The 24252-nt window shown below is 46.3% G+C and overlaps 1 protein-coding gene and 1 long non-coding RNA gene across 2 annotated transcripts; both read left to right on the forward strand.

Moving 5' to 3' along the window:
* Positions 1–1072: 1072 nt before the first annotated feature.
* On the forward strand, positions 1073–5659 carry LOC143695455 (uncharacterized). Its single transcript, XR_013184660.1, has 2 exons — positions 1073–1209; positions 3863–5659. It is a non-coding gene; the product is annotated as an uncharacterized LOC143695455 (long non-coding RNA).
* LOC129121230 (GSK-3-binding protein-like) lies at positions 1548–3308 on the forward strand. The gene has a single exon (XM_054634342.2). It carries the CDS (start codon positions 1889–1891, stop codon positions 2498–2500), a length of 612 nt encoding a protein of 203 aa, XP_054490317.1. The 5' UTR covers positions 1548–1888; the 3' UTR covers positions 2501–3308.
* Positions 5660–24252: the final 18593 nt, after the last annotated feature.

The raw sequence follows: 24252 nt of genomic DNA on the forward strand, positions 1-24252 counted from the left end.
CTTTTGTGGGAGAAGAAAAGGCTGGAATAAGCTGTACTGGTTTATTGCAGTTTTGCTTGTATAGAATACCAGATTACCTACTCAGAAGTGATCTGAATATAGATCTCCCTTGAGTTGAAGTAGATCCATCCACTGCATCTATGTTGGCCTGCTTCTATTGCTTTTGAATAGCTACCGCATAAATAAGGAAAAAAGGTGAAAGTGTTTTCTTAAAAATATTTGGGAGCAGGCAGGAGGCAACAAAATCTCACTTTTTTATCATCGGTAGAAAAATGCGATCAGAGTTTTAATTGACAGTTACCAAAATGGTGCTGAAATTAAGAAAATCTTGGTATCTTAAGTACGCACATGAATAAATAATATGCAGCTAGGTAACATGATTTACGCCCAGCGATACAAATCCTGGCAGGGGATGTAGCAATGGGCTTGGACGCCCAGGCTGGAGGGACCAGTACCATGTGCAGACAGCAGGCACGCTCACAAACACGCGCAGTGATGCACAGGGTCTCCTGCTCTCCACAGCGAGTGGAAGTAGCTCAGGAGGACATGAGGACAAACGGACCAAAGGACACGGCCTCTCCTTTGCCAACCGCTTACTGATTAATCAAGGGCACAGTGGTGAGAGCAGTTATGTGTATGAGCAACTCACACTTTACAAGCTGCTCCCAGCGGAACCGACCGCATGCCCCGTCACGTGAATAAGCGTGTTCTGGACTACGTCCCCAGAGTTCTAACACCCAGAAAACCTTTTCTAAGGCTCATCATAGAAATTTCAGTCTCTGCTTGAATGATGCAGTGACAGAAGCAAGGGAAGGAATGGGACTGGGACATGAAGAGACAGGGCAGAGCCTTGATGCAGGTGATGAAGTAAACCACAGGCTGAGAGAAATCCCGACGGAACACCTGCACAGAGTTGCTGCACGTGTGCAAATACAAAGGAAGGCTCCGAAGGCATTTCTGTGTCAAGGAACTAAACCCCGAACCAAAGCGCTGCCGGCTGCGGGCACACAGCGGGCACAGCAAGCAGGGCAGAGACGCGAGCCGAGCGGTCAGAGCCGGGCGCTGCGGAACGAACGCGCTGCGATCCCGGCACAGAACCGTGCGGGAGACGGCGCAGGCTAATGGGGACTACCCGCAGAGCCGCGGCCGCTCCCGGCGCGGGCCGGTCGCGCTCCGCTGGGAAGCGCCAGCTCCGCTTCCAGGCACGAGGTACCGCGGGAGAGCCGCACGCGCGCAACCGCCGGGCGCTCACGGGGGCACCGGCGCGCGCCCGCACCGGCGCCCCGGGGCCGTTAACGGCGGGGCGGGAGCGGCGCCGGCCGGGCCCTCACCGGGCGCTCACCGGGCCCTCACCGGGCGCCGCTCGCGCTCCCCCGTGCCCCACGTGCCCCCTCCAAGCGATCGTCCCGAGGCGGCGCGGGACCCTCCGCCGCGCGCCCCGCCCCCTCCTGCCAATCACAGCGGCCCCGCCCCCGAGACCCGAGGTGCGGGGTTTGAAAGCGGGCCGGTCCACGCGGCGCGCAGACGGGGGGGGGAAGGGGACGGGACAGGCGTCGTCGCACTCGGTGGTCGCGGGGCGGCCTCGCCCAGCCGACGGCAGCCGCCCCCGCGCTGTTGGCCGAGCCCTCTCCGCGCGGGGTATCGGCCCCGGGAGCGGCCGGCGAGCGGTTGGTCCGGAGGGCCGCCCCCCTTCCCCCCCCCGGCCGGCGCAGTGGGAGGCGCCCGGGTGCGCGCGTCACCCATTGTTTACAAACCAACGCCAGCGGGCCGAGCTCCAGCCGCGACCGCAGCGCCGGAGCCGCGTGTGCTCGCGCGCGCGCGGGGCGGCGGGCGGGCGGCGGCCCCGGTCCCGCTGCGGCGGCTGCGGCACGGCGGGGACCCGGCAGAGATGCCGTGCCGCCCGGGCGAGCGCTTCCTGCTGCTGGAGCGCCCGGTCGCCGTGGGACAGGCGGGCTCTAAGGAGGTGGACGCGCTGGTGGCCAAGCTGGGCGAGGTGCTGCAGCTGAGCGCCCAGCGGGCGCCGCCGCCGCCCCGCGCCCCCAAGCACCTGGGGCCGGGCAGCGCCCGCGACCGCGCCGCTCCCTACTCGCCGCGGTGCTGCAGCGGCGCTGGGGCCGGGCTGCTGGCGCCGCGGGGACCGGCCCCGCCGCAAGCCCACTCGCAACACGTTGAGCCTCCGCGGCCGGACCGGAGCGGGCAGCAGCGGGTGACCAAGCAGCTGTGCGGACGGGGCTGGCTGCGGAGCGCCGCCCGCCGGAGGAAGCAGCCTCCGCCGGGGCCGGGCGACGGGCCGGCGGAGGAGGAGGACCCACACCGGCTCCTGCAGCAGCTCATCCTTTCCGGCAACCTCATCAAAGAAGCCGTCCGGCGGCTGCAACTGGCGGCGGCGGCGGCGGCAGCGGCGGCATCCGCGGCCTCCAGCGGCAGCGGCAGCACCTCGGCGGGGAGCGGCGGCGCGGACGGCGAGGCGGCGGCGGCGGCGGTGCAGCCCCTGCAGTAGCCGGCGGGGACGAGCGGCGGCGGTGACCGGGGCGAAGGAGCGCGGCGGCGGAGCCCCCGCCGGGCGGGCCGCGGGAGCGCGGTGCGGGCTCCGCCAGGATGTAAGTGTGTCCCGGCGGCGGGGCCCCCCCGGCCGGTGCCGGTTCGGGCGGGAGGGTGCCCGAGCCCCCCCGCCCCAAGGTCACCCGCGGCGCGGAGCCCGTGGAGCCCCGAGCCGCACGCCGCCCGCCCCGAGCTGTTGTTGTGCCCCCCTCCCTCGTCTGCCTTCCCCGGGAGCTCCTCCTTCTCCTCCCCCCGCCGGGGCAGCCCGGCCGGGGCCGCGGACCCCCCCGCCGCCGGTCCCCGCTGCCGCGGAGCTGCTCCGTCTCCCAGGAGCCATTTGCAATAATCCTCGCTGACCCCGGCGGGAGGTGTTTCCTTTCCCCTCCCGGGCTGGTTTGGTTTTTTGTTGGGGGTTTATTTGTTGTTATTTTAACGTTTATTGTTATTATTTCTCGTTGTGACTGTATGAAGCAGTTTTAAAAAATGTGAATATCAAAGCTGGAAGGCAGCTGGACTTAATAACAAATGAGTGAATGGAGCCTGAGATGCATTGTTCACATAAGGTAGCCGAAACAAGTTTTTTCTACCAAAAAGAAAAACCCTGAATCCACCCTTCCCTGACAAACTCAATGGCTCAAGTACAAGATGCAGCTGTTGATTTTAAATATATGCACTTCGTACCGGAGCGTTTGAAATGTGTTCCTGATTTACAGGACTTACTGTCTTAATTAACCTGTCTGTATTGAATAAACGTGGTCTTGTTTTTATTTTTGGGTCTGTGTCTCATTGTTAAGGGGAAATGAATTCTGGTTCCTGAGAACAAAACTGTGTAGGCTCGTTCCCCCTTGGTCTTCTTTCGGTTGTAAGATCTCCATTTTGCAAGCAAAAAAAAAAAAAAATCCCCACAACAATCCGCATAGTCTGATGCAGTGGGACACCGGTTATTAATGCACAGAGATGCAACTGAGCCCCTTTGTTTGCCAGCAGCGTTCATTCGTGAGCCATGAGACGCCCCTTGAGCAGCCCAGAATGTGGCTGTTGGAATTTATAAGTCAAATCATACCGAAACAAAAATTAGACATTTTGTACTGGGGAAGGAACGTGGTTTGTGTTGGTCACTTGTTCGGGTTGTTTTGATTAATTTTTTTTTTTCTTTCTCTGAGGATAGAGGGGGGAAAAAGACTCGAGAAAAGGTCTAGGCAGCAATCAATTTTTTTTTTTTAAATCTGTAAACCAGAATTTGATAATTCGATGCTGGTCATTAAGTTTGAATACCTATTATGAATAGCTTCCTTTGTAAAATCCTGTGTTGGGTTTTTAGGAGTCATTGAGCTTCAAGATGAGAACTGAGCACATCAGGCAGACTGGAGCTTAACAATCTCCCAACCCCCACTCAATTTGAGGTAAAAGCTTCTCCTTTGAAGAAGGTAGCAATCCCACATGAAAGAAAATGGAAGATGTTTGCCTTTGTCCAAGAGAGCAATTTGAGCAGCTATGTTTACTTGTGTGATTAGTTCTTTTATGAATACATTAAATCCACAAAATATTTTAGATTTCTTTCTCTGCCACAGCTGCTACTAGAAACTGATGCTGAAGCATTTTATGATGTCTCATTGAATTCCTCTTGCATTAGGACCAGTATGTGTTGTTATTATTAGCTTTATCTAGACTAATTTATAAGTTGAATGCAGTTTTTCCATATCAAAGCATGTAAAATGCAAAAAAAAAAAAAAGTTCAGTGCATTTTAGAACCTCCTTAATTACTAACATCTGAAGTCCTTTTTCTCATAACTTGGGCTGCTTTCGTGGCATTTTGCACAACTTGGAAAAGATTCAGATCTGCCATTAGTTCTTGCTCTCTAATACAATAATGTACTGTGTAGGTTATCCTTCAAATGAATTTTTATTTGCAATTTTCTTGTTTCTTTCTCCAGGAAAAAAAGTTCAACAGCAGATACAAAGAATATAACCACTAGCCACAATTGAAGAACTAGTTATTCTTGTATTTGTCCTTTAGATGCTCAGGGAGGTAGGTATTTGCTGTGTAGATGCTGAATTTGAACCCTGGGATGAGTAGTTTAATTACTAAAAAAAGCTGGAGGAAACATGCTAAAAGCTGGGCATAGCTGGTGGAGCCTGAATAGTTAATTATGGTTAAAAATATATGGGTGGGGGTCAGCTGGAATTCTGAAAGCTGGCGAGTTTGACTTGAACTTTTTGCCACTGATAATTATGCATCGATTTTGCATCTCCTTTCCCTCCCCCCCTTCCTCCTCCCCAAACCCTAGCCCCTGTATACTAATGAGAACAGCTAACTTTACAAGTGTCCTTTGTAGTCATTGAAAGCCTCGAGACATTCCTTTTAAGGATTTTACTAGAATAACACTTTTCAATAAAGTGGCAGTTGAAGTGAGGCGTAGAAAAGATGCTAATAAATTTCACTGTGACTGGCTGGTTTTTAAGCTTCCTAAATTACTTCTAAAATAGCTTTTACTTTCTCCTTTGTGCAAGGCTGGGAGATGTATATATGAACAGGGTTATAGGAAGCTAATATGCAGAGTGTGTGATGATTCAGTAAAAGGAATTTTGGCCCTTGTTTCAGATAACTTGCATAACTCACCGACACATCTTTGTCACTTACATCTTCCACAGAAGTCTTTGTCTTCTTCAAAATACAGAACACGTCACTCCTTCATCAGGGAACGGATCAAACATGGCTCGTTTTGGAAGACACATTTTAAAAGGTGTTGGACCAATTGAAGTATTGCCAGAAGGTTTCCACTGATTTGTTGCAAAGTCTCCTTTTCTTTGCCTTGTGCTACTATGCAAGCATACAAACTGTGGTATGAAAGTCATCATCTGCTTTGTTTCCCAAGCAAGTGTTGACCTGGAAAATAATATTTTTTCTAGCTTTTATAAATCTGTGTTTCAGAGGTGGGGTTTCTTTATTATTTTAAGTCTGTGCCAGCCCTCAAATCCCAGCTTTTGGTTTCTAGAGAAAATAAAGGAAATATATTTGGCCTTTACTGTATGCTTAAACTTTCTTCATTCATGAGTGAAAATGTAAGTTTACTTCCAGGTTTAAATTTGGAATAAAATTGTATTTTCATGATAGGCATTTAGCTGGTTTTATCTCTTTTTTTTTCCTGTACCGTGAAGAAAAAAATTGTTCAAAACACACAGATTTTGCAGTGGATGACATGAACTGTTGAATCAAAAGTAAACCATTTCAATTTTTGTAACAAGTAACATTTCAATGCATTGGGAAAGAAATCTAATTTCATTATATCTACAGGGGCTATATGTTTTGAGGGTAAACTTGATTTTAAATAATGTTGTAAACAAATGCACTGAAGGTTCACAACCTCATCTTTCAATGTGCCTCTCTGTGGTGTTGCACTAGCATGGCACTGGGATGCCACAGATTTTTCATTTGTGGTTTACATTGCTGCTTAACTCCTCCTGAGCTTTCTCTATATGACTGGACAACTGTTTTCCTGACTGCCCAAAACTCAGCGTTGCATCCCAGTTATATCTTGTTCTTTTTACTCCCACGTTCCCTGAGCTCTTAAAAGTACCTCAATTTAGCCAGAAGTCTGGCAGGTAGAATGATTTTTGTCTGCTATTTCCCTCATGTGACCCATATCCCTTGTAGCTCACTACTGTTTATTGTACCAGCACTTAGAATTTACTGTAAAAATTACATTGGCATGGAACTTGGCATGATAAACATGGTGGGAAAGTAGGAACTCCACCCTAAGTCCTTAAAATGAGGTTTAAAAAAAGCCTTTCAAGCAAATAGCAAGTGCATCTCATGGAAGGCAGAAGGGAGAAGAAGGATCTATGCTGGTTAATGCACAATTCAAGTTCTGGTCAGCTGAGGCCAGTCCCAGTGTTGGTGACTTCTCCTCCAGCTCCATATAAAAAACGTTTCTCGTTCCCTCCTAGTCCCTGACTCCATGATTTTTGTCTCTTCACCTTGCATTCCCTGCCTTAGCCAGGCCATTTTTTTCAGTTGTGGTTGAAGTATTTCACTTTTACATGTCTTTTGTTCATGTCATATTTCTCTTCCCAAATATCAAGTAGCTTTGTTCTCTTCAGTTGCTTTTTGGTGGGTGCTTTTGATGTGTTTGTTCACTTGACTTTCAAGTATTGTCACTCACTCACTTCTTGGTGGCCACAATCTGGTTAACTCCTTACAAACCTTGCAGTGTGAATTGGAGGGCAAGTTACAAGTGTCCATCTTCAGTTTGTACTGAATTTCTGCATAGGGCAGAAATCAGAGGAGAAATCCTAGCTGCAATGAAATAAACAGATGAAGTTAACAGAAAAATTATTTTCAACTTCTATGGGAATTTCCTCCTGTTTTTTTTTTTAGAAGTAGCTGGGAAATACCACTTAAAGTGGTACAAAAAGTACATAAACGCCTTTGGGGGGACACAAAAATGACATCAGCACACTCATTTCCTGAGTCAATGAGTTTGGTTCACTTTTTCTCTTACAAAAATTATGTTTTAGCTGTGTGACTAACCTCAGTCACCTTTGTCAAAGCTGCAGAACTGCCATTATGCAATTTCCTTGGCAAAAGGCAGCTGCTGGAAAAGAATTGGTGCCCATAGAGAGAGGAAGGCTGCAGTGTGCCCGAGCTGCATTAGTAAACACTGTAAACTCCACAGCAGAGGAAGCTACAGGAAATCAGGCACCATAAATTCAGAGGCGTGCAGCATTAGCTGTTCCTTATGCAATATCCTGTATTTAAATTGTATTATTTTTGCTTCCCATTATATAATATGGTGGTGTCTGGTGGAGTAATACAGCCAGCTAAGGGTGCTCTTCATTACTGCAGGCATTGGGTAGGACATGAGCAATCAAAAGAAATTGTAAAAAACACCGTGTCTCTGTGTCCTGCTTGTAGTTACTGACTTGGCAGGACTTCATTCATGAAGAGGTGCAAGGATAGGCTCTAAGCTCCTGAGCTATATGAAGAAGTTTAATATGTTCAATTCCAACCCCAAGAACATCTTTTATAGCAGCAACAAATTTAAAGCTAGGGGCAAAAAAATCCTGCTGGAGCTTTGAGCTTGGAAGCCAAGTGGTAAATTCAAGAAAAAATGGACCTGCTTTCATTTTCCTCCCATGTAGGTACTTCAGTCCTTATCCAAGGAACTTCACTGCTCCCTGGCACACTATGGGGCTTGTATCATCAGCTGCCCCTCAGGAGATGATCTCTGATTGATTTTACAGTCCAGGGAAGTTGTAGTCTTCCAGCTCAATGGGATCACTTTCAGGAGCAGTGCTGACTTCAATACATTTTTCATTTGGTGGTAAGGGATGAAACAGCACCAGGATAAAAATGTTTTAATTAGAGGAAATGGATCCTGGCTAGCTTAATAGTAAATATTTACTGCTCTAAGCATTTTACCATAAGAGATTGGGGCTTATTCTACCCACATCACAACAATTGTCCTAGTTTCAAGGCTTAAATCTACAGGAGCATGGGCTCACAGTTAAAGTGCAAATTTGGGTTATTAAATCCACATTGCAACGCCTTTCTTGTTTACAAGACAATCTTAGTGTTCCAGAGCAAACCACACAGGGCTGAAGCAGGTGACTGAATGCATGTATGTACATCCCCAGCTTCTCCTGCAAAATGGAGGATGAGGGGGTACCTAATCCTCTCCTGGTGCCAACAGGCAGCTTTGGCACTTGCTGTTCCAGCAATACTGAACTGTCACTGCATGGATATGCTCCACTGGTGTGATATCTCATCTCTACATTGTTTTGGAAGGCAAAAAACCAGACATTTATGTTTTCCATCTTGCTGTTCTGCTCTGTTGTTAGTTTTCACGAGGCTGCTTTGACAGCTGCTTTCCTCCAATGCTTCTGATGCAAACTTCCGCAGCTGCTGTCAGCTCTGACCTGAGCTGTGGCTGGATTCTGGATCACAGAACACAGAAAACTTATTCCTGCAAAAAAGGAGTAAGTCAGCCTGAAGTGTGCCAGACTGGTAGTAGGATGGAAATAAGAAACATAAATTTCCACATCTGCATTTGTGTAGATCTGTTCTTCTGTTCTTCTCCCACTTTTTTTTTTTTTTTTTCCTTTTAAGAGAGGCCACAGATGTCAAGAATCTCTGGAAATCAAACTGCCTACCTCATTAGGGGTTTAGAAGTGATCCACAGCCGCTATGTTCACTTTTCCCCCTGTGTTCCTGGAGAGCCTTTCACAGCACATGTGGTTTGTGTTGATCCTGTTCTCCAATCTGCAGTGAAACAAAGATGCTTTGGGGCTAAAGAGCAAACATGCTCAGCCTGGGTGCTGTGCATGTGCACACACAAGCATGGATCAGATGTGAATGGCTGAAACAGTACTGGTGTCCAGGATCAAATATGCAGATGTTTTATTGACACTAAGAATAAATATAGACTTATACAAAGGACTGCTATTATTTCAATTTAAAACTAAATTTTCAGGGAAAAAATCTAGTGAAATCTAAGGAAGAATATAGTTTTGTTTTCTGTCTTGTTGTAAAAGTTAAGGCAAATGTCTTTTAGTGTAATACTGCCTATGTCCTGCATGTGTCTTGCCTGGATAGCTGTTCCTGAACAGGCCTTATCCTAGAAAAAGCAGATCAAACCCTACCAGAACTACCAAATTATTGTAAGAAATAGAATTTCAAATGGATTTTGGTTTCCCTGCTTCTTCCTGAATATAACAAAAATCCTTATTGTAAGGTATATATCAATGATGAATAACTCTTTGAAGAATGTCTTCATGCAGGAGTGGCCTAAGTTTGCAGCCAGCATAATGCAGATCTGCCTTATTATTGCAATGGCTTTAGCTTATCTGTTATTGAAAGTCTCAATTATTTTGGCTTCGGTAATTTTAAATATGGTTGCAGACACATAGAAGTTGAATTTGTGTTATCCAAGAGGATATGAACTTTTAAGTTCATAAACTTTAGAAAGTTTCAAATTGGAGAGAAGTTAACTTGAATGGTAGACCTAAATAGAGTACTGATTTTCCATGAGTAATTTCAACTTCACAAGTTGTTCAGTTTATTTGAGCTCTTGTGAATCAGCAGAGGAGATTAATAAATTGACACCAAATGTGATCTTTTGGAAGTGATAGTCATAGAATCACAGAATGGTTTGAGTTGGAAGGGGCCTTTAGGATCAACCTGTTCCAGCTCCCCTGCCATGGGCAGGGACACTTTCCACTAGACCAGGCTGCTCAAAGCCCCATCAAACCTGCACTTGAACACTTACAGGGATGGGGCACCCACAGCTTTCCTGGGAACCCATTCAAGTGCCTCACCACCCTCACAGCAAAGGAAAAGCCATTCCCCCTTGTCCTGTCATTACACACCCTGGTCAAAAGTCCCTCTCCAGCCTTCTTGGAGGCCCCCTTTAGTACTCCAGGTCTCAGGAAAACAGAGCAGAGGGGGAGAATCATCTCATCATAAGTAAACCTTTAAAACTGTAAGGACTGTCATACTGGATGAGACCTGAGCTCTGGGTTGCTCAATATTTTGGATGCCAGGCAGCTGCTTCCTATCACCTGCTGTGTGGTGGAATAGCCCCCAGCAGCTCTTGTCCTGATGTCTTGCAGTTTGGCTGCTTCTTGGTTAGAGTCCCTTTGGTGCTGTTGGATTTTGGAGCTTTGGCCATGGTTACAGTTGATTTTCCTGATAGCTCTGCATGACAGTGAGGGTGTTCCAGTGCTTTCCCAGCCAGGAGAGCTGCTCTGCTGTGTGTCCTGTGTCTGCTCAGATTCAAAACTGCTTTCTGTGGATGGCAGTGGGAGGCTGATCAACATGGTGAGGGAACAAGCAGAGAAGCAGAGGGGCTGGCCAGCCCATCAAACCTGACCACTGCATTTAATGCTGAGGGCTGATGATCAAAGAGTAGGAATAGATGTTTCCTGTGGAAGCTGCCTCCGGAGAGGAATGTGGGACTGCAAGTCATGCTCTATATGAAAGACTCCTCAGGACACGTTGGAGCTGACCAGGAAGAGAAACAGAAGATGAGACAGCACTTCAGAGAGGTGGGATTTGAACCAACACAAAGATGGGAACAACTCTGGGGAAAAGCGGTTTTATACACTCTAGATCAAAGGATCTACACTGAAACCCAAAAGGGTACATAAGCTTCTATGCCCCTTACTAACTCCTAGAGAAAGAGGTTACTGAAACTGATTAAGCAGATTATGGAGTCCCATCATGAGAGGAAAGATTGTTAGAGACCCATCAGGAGAACTATCAGTAGGAACAAACTTCCTGATGGGAAAAAGCAGTTGCATGGCAGAGAAAACCAGGACAGGCTTGAATAGCTATCCCTGACTGCATACCAAAGGGTGTGGAAATGTGGACCCTGACTGTGGGCAGCACTGACTGTTCCTCCTGTTCTGGTGTGCTGTTGGCCTGGGTCTTGCTGGGGTTTTACCCTTTTCCTGTCACTGATTGACTCTGGGATTGTGGGTTTGCAGGACAGATGGCAGGACAGACATAGTTTGGGGGCTTGCCCTGCATCAGTTGCATCAAATTTCGCCTAGCACTTGAGATCTGAACCTTTTGTCTAATGCTCCACTTAGAAGCCTCTGTGGGGAAGTGGGAGAAGTACAGCACTGCCCAGTCTGATTTCGATAATTGTGGCTATAAAACAGCCTGTGTGGTTATTGACTCTTGGTTGTTGCAAAGTGATTTTGAAAGCACTGGAGTTGTAGCAGCTACACCTTCCTCTTGCCTTTGTTTTCTCTTTGGTTAGTCAGTTAGTTGCTACTGCACTTTGACCCATATCACAGTGAATGAAATTAAGTATAAGTACTATCTATTGGCTTGCTGCTCTTTTGACTCTGCATTCAGCAACGATGACAAAATTTTGTTGGTACCAAAGACTTCAGCGCTTACGTTGTCATTTATAGGTCACAGCTGAAATTCATGGCCCTGGGTGCTCCTGGCATCAACAGCTTCCCTCGAATAACTGCTGTTACTCAGTTGTTAATGCTCACATTCTATTTGGTGATGTCTCTGGGGCACAACAAAGCTGATTAAATAATTTACCACATCCTTATGTCCTGGATATAAGGATAAACCTTTTTCCCATGAAGACAGCCAGATATTGGAACAGGTTGCCCAGAGGTTGTAGTCTCTCTCCTTGGTGGGTTTGATTAGACTGGAGAAAACACAGAGTAACACAGTCTAACTTCAGAGCTGTCCCTGCTTTGGACAGGTTTCTGAACTTGAGACCTCTTGAGAGATGTTTCTGACCCAAATTATCCTATGATCCCACAAAGTTGGCACATTCGCTTGCAGCAAAATATTCCTTTCTAATGCAGTACATGGAATTCACCCAGTGTTTCCCTAAATCTCAACTAGGAATGAGGAATCCAGGCTATGTGAATGTAGTCCTTATCAAGCATGTAATTACCAGGCTTCTTCCTGCCATAGGTTCATTCACCCTGACTACTACTCTCATTTAGGGTTATATGACTGAAAGGACCATTCTTCTCAGTTTCTTCTATGTCTAGATTCTGGTGTTTCTCACTGAAATCTGTGAGGCTTCAAAAGCAGCAGCATCCTCTCCCCTGGCACCGATTACTCACTCATCCATGGCAAGCAGGATGTCCACTGTTCTGCTGATACTGCTCAGGCAGACACATGCACTTTCTTCTCCAGCAGTAGAAAAGACAGGATGGCAGCTGTCATCTTTGTGGTTTGGGCATTTTTACTTTCCTCCATGGCTCACACCTGGATCATTTGGATCATACCTTTAGACTCAAGAGGAAACAAACCAGTGCAATGTTCATGTGTGCCCAAGGGCAAGGGTTATTCCTAAGAGGCCAAGAAAAAAGCCTTTTCTTGGATTTGAAGGAATACAGTCCCCTGTATTCTTAGGATTGTGTTCATAGTGGCAGCTCTTGTCTCAGTAAACCCAGTGCCTTGGGACTTGACAAGAGCTGACACCACCTTCTGTTTCAGGAAGCAGTTTCCTGTGTACCAGTGATATCTCAGAAATCGTTCTAGGCTGGTGCCTGTGTGGGTGTTTCTGATCACTGTGCCTGGACAACAAAACCACTCCAATTCTGGTTGTTCAAAATGAAAGTTAAATTAAAAGTTTCTGTTTGGTACATAATCAAATTCACATCCTTTGCTTCAGATAAGGCATGAGCCTGAGACCACCTTTCAGACATATCTGTGTGCCCTGCACATCTCTGCTACCCAGCACATACCCTCCTGTTCTTCTCTTGGCAAGGGCATTAGGAAATTCAGAAGAAAGCCCACATGTATGATCTTAATAGGGCATGGCCAGCCCAGGCCGTTCAGCTGTCCAGATCTCCTGAAGCTCTCACTATAATCTCCAACAGCACAGGCAAGTTGTTCAGCTTTTCTGAATGACAGCATTTCTAAATCTCACCTGGAATATTAGCTGGCTAGCTTCCACAGGGATGGCTTCTTCAAAGTCAAACCAAACTTCCCCAAGGTTTCAGTTGTATAAGGCCAATTATTAAGAAAAAAAAAGGAGTGTGTGTGTGTGTATGTGTAGTTTTCTATGGTGGCAGAACACTGTGGTATTTCTTAGCAGAGTCAGACATTGGTAACAGATACACGGATGCTTCCAGAGCAGAATGTATATGGCCAACACATCTCCAAGGGCCAGCTCTGAGGAACCAACCATTATTTCCCAATTAAATATTAAAAATGGGGAATGGCGGATGGTTTAATCAGGCCTGTTGCATAATTTACTCTGGGGTAGACCATTCACATTTTTTTCCAAACGTGTCTTGGCACAAGGGCTTTTCTTGATGCTTAATTCACCTCTCTCTTATCTGAATGCCATTATTCTCTGTTGCTCTCTGTGGGAGGCGTGACCAGAGCCTCTCATGGCAGTGCAGGCAGAAGCATCGCTGCCTGCTCTGAACCACCACAGTCCTCTCCCTTGTCTCCATCCCTGCCTTTCAGAAACGACAAGAGCTTGTTTGGTTTTTTAACAAAACTGCTGAATTATCTCCTGTAATACCCTATCATCCTATCCGGCTGCAATGTTCTGCTTTTGGTTTTTGCTTGGCTGGCTGGCTGGCTAGCAAGCCCCTTTTGCATGGATATGTACTGCACTGGCGTGCCACGAGGCGAGCAGAGATACGTCTATCCTGCTACGTGTTTGGCAAAAACAAACCAATCCTTTTAGCACCAACGAGATGTCATTATAGTCACCCTCTGGCCTCTCCCTCAGCAAAATGAGGCTATAAAAAAAAGGCAGGTCTCCAGCCCGCCCTATTAGAGTTAATGAGGAAAGCTCGGTGCAAGTCAGCGGTGCAGGGGCCTTTCCGCTCCCAGGCCGGCGGCCGCCGGGCAGGGCTGCGGTGAATCAGCACGGGGGACGCGCCGCGCCGCCGGCAGCGCACCGAGCGCTCCGCGGCACCGGCACCGAGCGCTCCGCGGCACCGGCACCGAGCGCTCCGCGGCACCGGCCCGGCACCGGCACCGAGCGCTCCGCGGCACCGGCACCGAGCGCTCCGCGGCAGCGCACCGAGCGCTGCGCGGCACCGGCCCGGCACCGGCACCGAGCGCTCCGCGGCACCGGCACCGAGCGCTCCGCGGCACCGGCTGCGCGGGGTCCCGGCACGGCAGGGATTCCCACGTTCCTAAGCTGGGCACTGCTTGCGCGGTTATCCTTGCACCTCCCTCAAGTGCGAAGCAGAGGGAGAGCGCTTACAAACGCCGTCTTTGAGCGTGGGGATTCAGGATCTGCGCCAGCGGCTCGTGTCAGCTTTGAGGCTCCGTGTTCCTGTGTCGTGGGGCTCTGTCAGGACTTCCCGTTAGATACTCACAGACACCAAAAATAGATGCTCCATTACTGCAGCATGCTAGCTGACAGTAATGATAGGGCTCTGCTTACTAGTTCAGTTACATACTGGCAATCTAGCCTCTTTGCATGCTTTATTTATCAGGTATTAATTGCAATTTCCACTTATCACCCCCAGCCGAAATCACTGCATTGTCTGTTGCAGCGGTCAGACATTTACTTATTTTTGCTTTTATTATTAGCACGAGAAAACTCAATTACGGCAGGCATGCATACACAAACACACAGTAGTAGGTCTGTGCTGATGTTCTTAAAGATACACATCTGCTGATACTAAAAATAGCTCCTTGTCAGCAGCTTGGTAATTTTAGGCTCAATGAGAATTCATCCCCATGGTAACTGTACAGTTGTTGAATCATTTATTATTTGAGCTTCAAAATCACAACAGTGCCAGCAATTTTCAATCTCTGAACATTTTTAAGGACCTTTTGCAGTGTTGCAATACTCCTTGCTCCACACCATCAATATTTATCAAGCAAACAGCTGTAGCTGACTACCTGCTTCTCCTTGGACGTAGTGGGGCTGGGATACTCGATAGGAGGATGACAGTTTGAATAGGTTTCACTTTTGTGATAACAGCAGCCCCGTGATGTGGCTGTTTGGCCAGGGATGGTACACACCAAGCCCTGCAAACTCCCAACTGGCAAAATGAAACTTTAAAGTGTCAACCTAAGCCACGGTCTTTGTCTCGAGAGCTAGAAAACAAGATATCTCAGGTCTCGGTGTTGCAAGAGGCTTTGTAGATAAGAGGCTGTTAGTTTTTAACCTCTCAGATAGACGCTGTTGACCCCAAGCCGGTGGGGGACACGCTGCCTGGCTTTGAGGAGATAAAAGCTGTTTGCACTTTCCCTTGCTTATAGATAATGCTCGTAGCCATCTTGTGCTAAACCCAAGAGAAGCCAGACCCCTAGGCTAGCAAAGAGTAAGGTGAAACTCAGGTTCCCTGAGACCAGCGCTTGCTCAGACTCTGCTGTGCTGGAGCCTCCAGAGAGTGGGACCAGGGTAAGCTCTGCAGGGTGGGGCAGGAGGTACAGAGTGAGAGCACTGTCAGGTTTGAAACAACAGAAATCACTCAGCAGCACAAACACTTCCACAGCACCCAAACTGCAGTGCCAGAGACTGATTTCAGGATGGTCTAAATCACAGACACCAGCGCTCCCAGCAGCCACACACATGGCTTCTGTTGCACTTTGCTGGCCATTAGATTTACTGGAGTGCACAGTACACAGAGAGGCAGGAAAGGTTCAGTCCCTTCTAGTCTGACAAACTGGGATCTGAAAGACTGACCCAGAAACACAGAGGCTGTTCCCAGGTGCCCGCAGTTGTAACGTGATACAGTTAACAGAGCTGATTCTCCTGGGTTAAAACATTGTAGCTGTTACACACTGTCAAGACTGATACCTTATTTTTAGATCAAATGTATTTTAATTGTGTGAGCTTTGAAGAAGCTCTTGGACAGAGGTAATCTGCAAGGTGCTTTGAAATTGCCTTTTGTCTTATTAGTTCAGTTGAGTTGACCACAACAAAATAATAATGTGCAGGCGCCTTTTACAGCTGCTGTGCAGCTGCCTTCTACCTTGAGCAGCATTCTGTAAATCTGTCAGTACCCCAAGTGTGTTGTGCATCACCCTGGTGGGATTTGTCAGGTGATCCTGGTGTGCACTGCAGGGAGAGCCAGCGTCTGCCATCAAGGAAAGCTCAGTTTCCCCTCCAGTGCAAGTGTATGATCATCACTGATGTCAGTTCAACTCACCTACATGCCAAGACAATACAGTGGATTTCTGACAGACAGGAGCAGGAGAAAGTGGCCCATCCACAAACCAGCCCCCAGCTCTGAAGTTGTCTCTGGAAGAAGAAGCAGCTATTCTTTATTCTTTATTCTTTATTCTTTATTCTTTATTCTTTATTCTTTATTCTTGCATCTGGTTCCTCAGTCTGCTCATTTAATTAAACCAAAAATGGCCTTCCTTCCAGTTGGTTCAGCTGCTGTACATTTATCCCAGAGCACATAGATGGCACAGAGATAGATTTGGAAGACACTGCCTTTTTGTATTTCCACCTCCCGGGCTCCATCTTCTCGGGCTGGGAAGTGCTCTGTGTGGCACCTTCTCAGCTGGTGGAGGTGATGCCAGGTCTCACTGTGCCACAGACAGACATGTCAGTAGCAGAATTACTTGCTTGTAGCAACAAAAAGCTGGTCACAGCTCATAGGTTTTATAATGAGTTGGGAGGTGAAGAAAATCACCTGCACAATAGGCCAGAAGTGGAGTTTATTCTCAAACCTTTTGTGACCAAGAGCTTTTCTTCAAGCAGTTTTTCTCACTTGCCACACAGTGCTGGGTGGGTGGTTTGATTCTGCCGAGCAGGGTGCTGCCCATGAAGATGGGGTGGCTGTGCCAGCAGCTCCCAGCTTTTCCCAAACGTTGTTTTCCTGACAAATGATGAAGATCTGAAGAATGACCTCAAATATGCTGTTACTGCCCTGAGGTGTACAGCTAAGCACAGCACCCAGCTTTACATTGTCACTATTTATTTTTTTTACCTCATTATACCTTTTGGATCCTGCTTGGAGAGCAGTGTGGGGGGGAAGAACATCCACACTGATGTTGTGTGATGCTCCAGCAGCATTGCAGACCAAGGGCCCCCACAGCCCCTGAGCTCCCCAGCTGGCTGTAACCCAAGGTTACAGAAGCCTTCACGAGGCACCAGCAAGGGTGTTACTGAACCTGCAGAGCAGCTGCAGTTGGTGACCACACATGGAAAAGAGACCCAGTCTGCCTGAGACTCCGAGATCAGGTTGGGTTTGAAGCTTTGGGTACAGTCTCCTTGAACATAGGCTGCTTTTTAACCTGAAGTCAGAAACAAATAATGAACATGTCATGCCATTCCATACTATTTTTGCAGTCACTGTCAGAAAAAGAATCAAGTGTTAGAGCTCATGTCTCAACTTTGCCTTACTAGCTTTTCCCATCTGGTTGTAACTGTATTTCAGGGATGGCTCACAAGCAGTGGGGTGCTCTAGTAATGTCACTCTGTCACTTTGTGCTTACTCTTTGATAGCTTTTAAGTGACATTTTTTCCATGTAATATCCCTTCCCACTTCACCTGAAGGCAGACTTGCACGGGCTGAAACTCTTTAATACATGGGCTGCTTTGTTCTGTATTTGGCCTGAATCTTGCACTCTAAGTTACACGAGTCTCCTAAAAAATGCAGGTGAAGCACTGCTGTGTGCCTTTTGATGCAGTGAGCACGTGCCAGATGCTGCTGCTGCTGCCTGCAGAAAGCTGGGGCTGCTGGGGAGCTTGCAGCAGGCACCTTCCTCTGCAACCTGATGCTGCCTTTGATGTAGGGGCTCAGACTGGAAGCTAAGCAAAGCCATGGGTGATCCTTTGTTTCCTGGAAGCCAGATGGACAGGTGGAGGGACACATGGACAGTATGGACAGAGCCAGCAGCCTCTGGATTGCAGCAGCCCATGCAACTGCTCCTGTGCATGGAAAGGTACAGGACATAGGATTTGGTGTTAGAGATCTCAGAGCAAGCATTCACAAAATCCCATTCTGCTGCTGGTGCTTCTTTAGACAATGATGGATAGATTCGCTCTGCAGGCACCAATGTGTAGCAGCTCTCTAAAAAGCAAACCAGGCTTGCTGATTAATGTAGGCCATCTTTAATTTTCTCTGCACTCATTTCTGTATATTCTCATTTCATTCCTGTGCCATTATGGTGGGCTCTCCCTGCTAAGTGCACTTAAATGTGACTGCAGCCACTGAGAGAGGACTCTCCTCTGTCCCTTTCTCCCTCTGTCCCCTCCCATCAAGGATCTCATTGCAGCTGAGTTCATCCAGCCTCAGCTCCTGCCCAAACCTCCCAAACACCAGCAGCAATTCACAGCAGGGCCTCAGCACTCCTCGTCCAGGCTCCCTGACTGTGGTGAGCCCAGGTCCATTCTTTTATCACCAGTCAGGCTCACAAATCAGCATGAGAGTAGTCATTAATTGCTTCGGCAGACAAGACTTGTAGCTTTTGAGGTCCAAACCACTCCTGCATTTGATTTCTCTTCTGTGGTGCAAAAAAAGTGGGTGGGAAAAGTGTCTTCCCCCCTTTTGCCCATCACAGGAAGTCTTGACTGAGTGTGGGATGATTTGATGTGCTATCATCAGGGTGAGAGCCTCCAGCTGGATGCCCCAAATTCCCCCCAGATCTTCTCAGGCTGTTTCATTGCCTGTGATCCTGTGATGCTCTAGTGACAGACCCGTGCTGTTGATGGTGCTCCTTGGTTCTGCACTGCTCATTCCTGGCTTGGCTCCTTTGTGTGTGCAGCCACCATTGTTGATCCAGCTCCAAACTGTGTTCAGTAATAGCCAGCTAAAGAGTAGTTAAAGATCTCTGTTGCTTCTCCATGGCCAAGAATACCCTTGGACCCTCAGACTATGCCCAGGACCCAAGGTGGTGTGTGGTGGCACAGGGCTGGGTGCAAGCATGGATGGTGAGGGAGAAGGGATTTTCAAAGGGGGTTGCTTTCATACTATGAAATCATGGCCCCAGGATATGATTAGGGGCATATCTTGTAGGCAGAAGTCATATCTTTCATTACCTGAAGAGATAAAGTTGAAAAATCCCCAAAGTTCAAGTGTGAGATGATATGATATTTCTGTGTTTCAGACAGTTTGTCACAGGCAATGAGGGGCAGTCAGGGCAGGGCTTACTGGAGTTCATGTGGGTTCCTTGCTCAGCTGTGGCCACTCAATCAATCATCTCCCTCAAGCCCAGCCAGGCTGATGTGTGCAGCCACATTTTTCACAGGAGTAAATGAAGAAGTAAAATTGGTATTTAATAACTTTTCTCAATGCAGTCACAGTCAGCTTTTGCAGCTGTTTCCAGCTTGGTTCTGTAGGCAGTGCTTTGGCTGTATATCCTTTCAGCAGGGTTTGCTGCAACTCTGTTAGTGCAGCGTCTCATTAGAGGAGCTCCCAGAGCAGGCCAGAACCACATTCCCTGGGGAGCTGCAGGTAGTACACCAAGGAACTGCCACGTGACACGCCAGAGCCACAGGAGAACAGATTTTACCACCATGTTCCATTTACACCATGAAAACAAATTTTTTCCTTTGTTTCCTTTAGTACAGCATGACCTTCCATCAGCTTCACCAACCAAGCAGGGCAGAGGTGGCAAAGGTGAGGGAAAGCAAACTCACCTTGCTTACACTTGCTCTGAGTGCCCAGAGTGACCTAGAGTGTGTAAAAGGATCACTTGGCTCCTTTCTGGGGGAGGGTACAAGAGAGCACAGTTGTTTACATCTCCATTCAAGTGATTAACGATTAAATGACAACAAAGCAAGGAGTTTGTGTGGCTCCCCGAGCTGACCGTGCCTGGCTGAGCACCTGCTGAAAGAACCAGTTGGTTTGAGGGGTTGGCAAGCCCAGCAAACACAGGCTCCTTCCCCGAGTAGAGCACCAGAAAGGGACACGGTCTGGATGGAAGGTGCCGGGGAGCAGGCCAGGCCATGCCTGCCCTTTGTCATCCTCTCTCTGGGCAGCACTTTGACATTTGCTCAGGATGGTTGGTGCTTTGGGTCCCCTCTCATGCCCTTCCTCCCAGTGAGGGGCACAGCCCAACTCTACCCTATTCCCAGCTCCAGAGAGGAGCTGCAAGGAGGTGACGCTGGGGAAAGCGGAACAGGGCAGAGGGGGGAGCATAGAAAAAAGACAAACTTTCTCCATGTAACACAATAAATTTAAATATAGTCTTTATGAAAGTATAATATGTATTTTCAACTTTTTTTTTTCAGGTTAATTCCAGTTACCTTCATATTATAAATTCTTTACACATTCAAACACATGAGCTATAGATTCTCATCTCAAGTTCAATCAATTCTCTTAACCTCAAGAAAGTTACATTGTGAAATTGGACTTTCATCTTTACTGATGGAGTCTCAGCCTTTCCTGCTTAAATAAATAAAATTGCCTCTAGCTGAGAACCTGCCTAACTGAGATAATGGAGATATTAAGGGATAGCAAAACTGTGAGATTTGCCAACTAATTTTGCAAAAAGAAAACAACATACACATTTCCCCCTTCTCTGGGAAACATTTCTAGTTTGTTTTCTAAACCATACATACATTATAACAGGGAAATACTATTCTATTCAGCTTTAGGTTAAATTATATTTAATGTTGTAATGAATTTCAACAGAGACATATTGAAAAGGAATATAAAGAATTCAGTTCTGAAAATACAGAATACAAAAATTCCAAAACACGAGAGAGCTTGTGAAAAATAGCAAAATATATACCATCTGAGTTGGGAGCTAAGATGTACAGCTAACTTTACAATATCTGAGGTCAGGGTCCTAAGAAAAAAGCAGTATCATCACACAGATGAACATGTGAAGAGGACATCTTGTCCACATCTGTGCCTGACAGTGGGACCAGTTATACCAGTGCCAGTTTTGATAAGTACTTGACCAACCAGTCCCAAAAGATTACCAGGGTGGAGACTGTGCAGCCTGTCCAGGCAGTTCAGATCAGTATTTAACTACTGCTGGTAGGAGAAGGTTTGTTCTGAACCCTTAATCCCTGCCTGTAACTCCATCCCTCACTTCTGTCCCATGCACAACGGGAAGAATTTATTCCTTCTTTCTTTGTTGCCACATTTTTAATATACTGTTCTTATGCCTCTCCCCAGCCTCCTTTCACCCAAATAAATAATGCTGATGCCTTCAGCAGGCCTGGGGAAGCTGTTTTCACATTGCTTCTCTTCACTCTGCAGTTTTTGAGCAAATTGTTGGTTATAAGTTTTTGCTGAGGTTTTACAGTTACCCTGTAGAGAATACTTGGAAAAATACAAAGGCATCCCAAACAAGAAGCCCATTTGTGCAACCCAACATGAAGTTTGTTTTTGCAAAAGCATTTAATAATTATTTTTGCATTCAGTTTGTGATTTATATTTCCAAACCTTTTTCCAGCCTACTGCTTCCCATCCCCTCATTGTCTGTCTCTATTTTCACACTTGAGATATTCCTGCACAGTTAATAGGCAAAACTTCTATTCCCCCATCACCTCCCTAGTGGCTTATATAGGCTAATTTTCCTTACGCATAACTACTAATTTGTAATTGAGCTACATAATTAAAGGCAGAACCATTTTCTCAGAAGGAAAAGTTGAAAACACCATTTAAAAGTATCTTGCATCAATTAATCATGTTCATTGCAGTCATGTTTACAGAACAGTGATTTTAAAAAAAGGCCCTGTCAAATACTTTAGACTGTAATAGTATGAAGTTTTCCAGGATAAACTGTAAATCTAGATTACTATGGCTGGAGTGAGCAGGGGAGGGTTGCACCAAGGAAGGAGAAGCGCAAAAATCGAGGAAGAATTAAAGGGGGAAAGATTGAGGTTTTTTAATTATACACTAGAAATGAGATTATCCTTTGCCTTATCTGGAAGACTTTTTGTACTTTGTCGCCCCACCACCCTCTTTTGTTCTTTCTTCCCTTGTACTTACTTTCAGGAATACCAAGGCACTGTTGTGGATTTGGCTTCATGGTCACTAAAAACTCCTACAGCACCACCTACCTAAAGTGCCAGTGTTCCTCAGTTCTGCAATATTTATTTTGAATGTGCCAAAGAACCGATCCAAATTTAGCCTCATACATCTGTTTCAGGGCTTCCTTCCCCCTTTCTTCACCACAAATGAGGATTTTAATGGCCATGGAAAGGTGCCATGATCTATCCCAGTGCCTGAAGCCAGTCCCAGGGCAGGCAGGGAGACCCAGGGCTGCTAAAGGACAGCAGTTATTTAGGAGCATGTATAGCATCTGATTTCTCTGGTAAGAGTGGGAGCTGTGGTGCTGGGTTACTGGTATGCTCCAGAGGGACCAAGCTCAAACTGCCAGCTCCAACTGACCCTCTCTCAGAGCAGACAAGGCACTGGGTCTTAACTACAGCTCACGTTACTTTTCTTGCATAGAAGACAGTCAAACACCAGGAAGGGTGGGGAGAGCATGAAGTGGAAATACGAAAGTAGGACCACATTTCTCATTTTCTGAGTATGCAGTGTGATCAAAGTTGAAAATGCCTACTCCTGTAAGCCTTTTAAAATATTTGAGTGCACAGGAAAAGCCTACAAGATAAGAATCAGAGACAAAGCATTTAACATCCCACACATTTTTACAAAGTTACAGCATTTTTTCCTTAGATAATCCATTTTACATTCCTAATTATTTCTGCTCTGTGTAAAATATGCCTGCATATAAAGTTTACAGTGACTTCTTTTGCAGAGATTAGACAAATATATACAAAATATTTTTTTTATTAAAATGTCAAATGCAAAATTAGAGGTTGAAAAACACTTGAATTAAAAAACTGTTTTAAACTGTGTGCAAAATTATGTAAAAAAAGACTTTTTTCCTATTTCAAAGAACAAAAGAGATCAGACTTTGCAGGTTCAGGCTGAACAATTTTTGTGTTAAGAGCAGCTTAATACTTTATCAAGCAGAAACCCTCAAGGATTTGCACAATTTCAGCACCTGTGCTCTCAGGGAAGGGCTTAGTGGTCTGTGTGTGCATGTCTGAAAATTGTGCATGAACTTTAAAAGAGTAACAGATCCATCTGATCACTTCCAAAGTTGTGGTGGTTTTCTCTTAAGCACAACTGGCTTGAGAAGCAGTAAAGCTGGAAACATAATCAAAGTCTCCATCTAGGCTTGCTGTGTTTGTTCAAAACATCAGAAAGGGTAGAGGAATCTGCATGAAAGAGTTGTGCAGGTCACTGAACACCATGATAAAAGCAAATATTAATTTCTTGATTTCCTAAATTAAAAATCTTTACAGAAGAACCAAAAGCTTTAGTTTTCACCTTACGCACGCACAGTTTTAATGACATTTTCTACTAAAGTTAAGAGTGCTTCACTAAGAGTATACATGAAGTTATTCACTATTACATGACCTTTTATCTTTGGAGGTGAAGCTTTAAAATCAAGTCTAACATGGCAATGCCATTTCTATGTCTCAGAGCCTGTTTCAGCCACTTCTACTTTCCTGTCTCTGGGCCAAGACAGGCAACTAGCACTGCTAAGCTGTACACTGGCTGAAAACAAAGACAAACCCCATCAGTTTTTCCAGCTGGATCAGGAAGCTCCCTGATCTAGTCACTGGATGGCAACACAATAAATGGATGTGAAATGATGTAGCACAGTTTAGGCCAGAAGTCCACTAAGCAGCTAATTATGGCTCCCACTGTCAGTGCAGGGACAGGATTTAGCTTCATCAATCCAGCCAAAGGCCAGCTTGTGAGAACAACAAGCTGAGATGGTCACTTATACACATGCAAAAGTAGCACGCTTGGAGCAGATGACAGTGAGGTGATGTTGCAGGTAAAGGTTTTGACCAGAAGTAGATTACACCCTGGGCTAAGATGTCTGTGTCAAAAGCAGAAGAATTAGAAAAACCAGACAGTTTTGTTGCTATTTTTCAGACAGAAAGCTGAAAAAAGGAATAGAGGAAAGAAAGGGGCATAAAAAAATCTAATAACTTTATTAACTACATATTTTTTTCAAAGACTAGAGATTACAGAAGCAGTTTTTGCAAATACATTTCTATATCTTCCTCTGAGACTATGACACAATAAGTCTCATGGTCCATCAATACACTGCCTTGCAGTTCAACTTGCATTTTTCTGCACAAATGCTTTCTGGGTGGCTTCACCCTTTGACTGTTCCTATACAGAAGATCAAGTAAATCAAACTTGAAAGGCTGAAGTGGCCTGATCAGAAAGCTCGCAAAAGCAAGAGAGTAGCTGCTATTATACAAACTACTTCATTGCTGCAATTTTACATCAGTGTGAAGC

The sequence above is a fragment of the Agelaius phoeniceus genome, chromosome 1 (genome assembly GCF_051311805.1).
Source record: "Agelaius phoeniceus isolate bAgePho1 chromosome 1, bAgePho1.hap1, whole genome shotgun sequence".
Lineage (NCBI taxonomy): Eukaryota > Metazoa > Chordata > Aves > Passeriformes > Icteridae > Agelaius > Agelaius phoeniceus.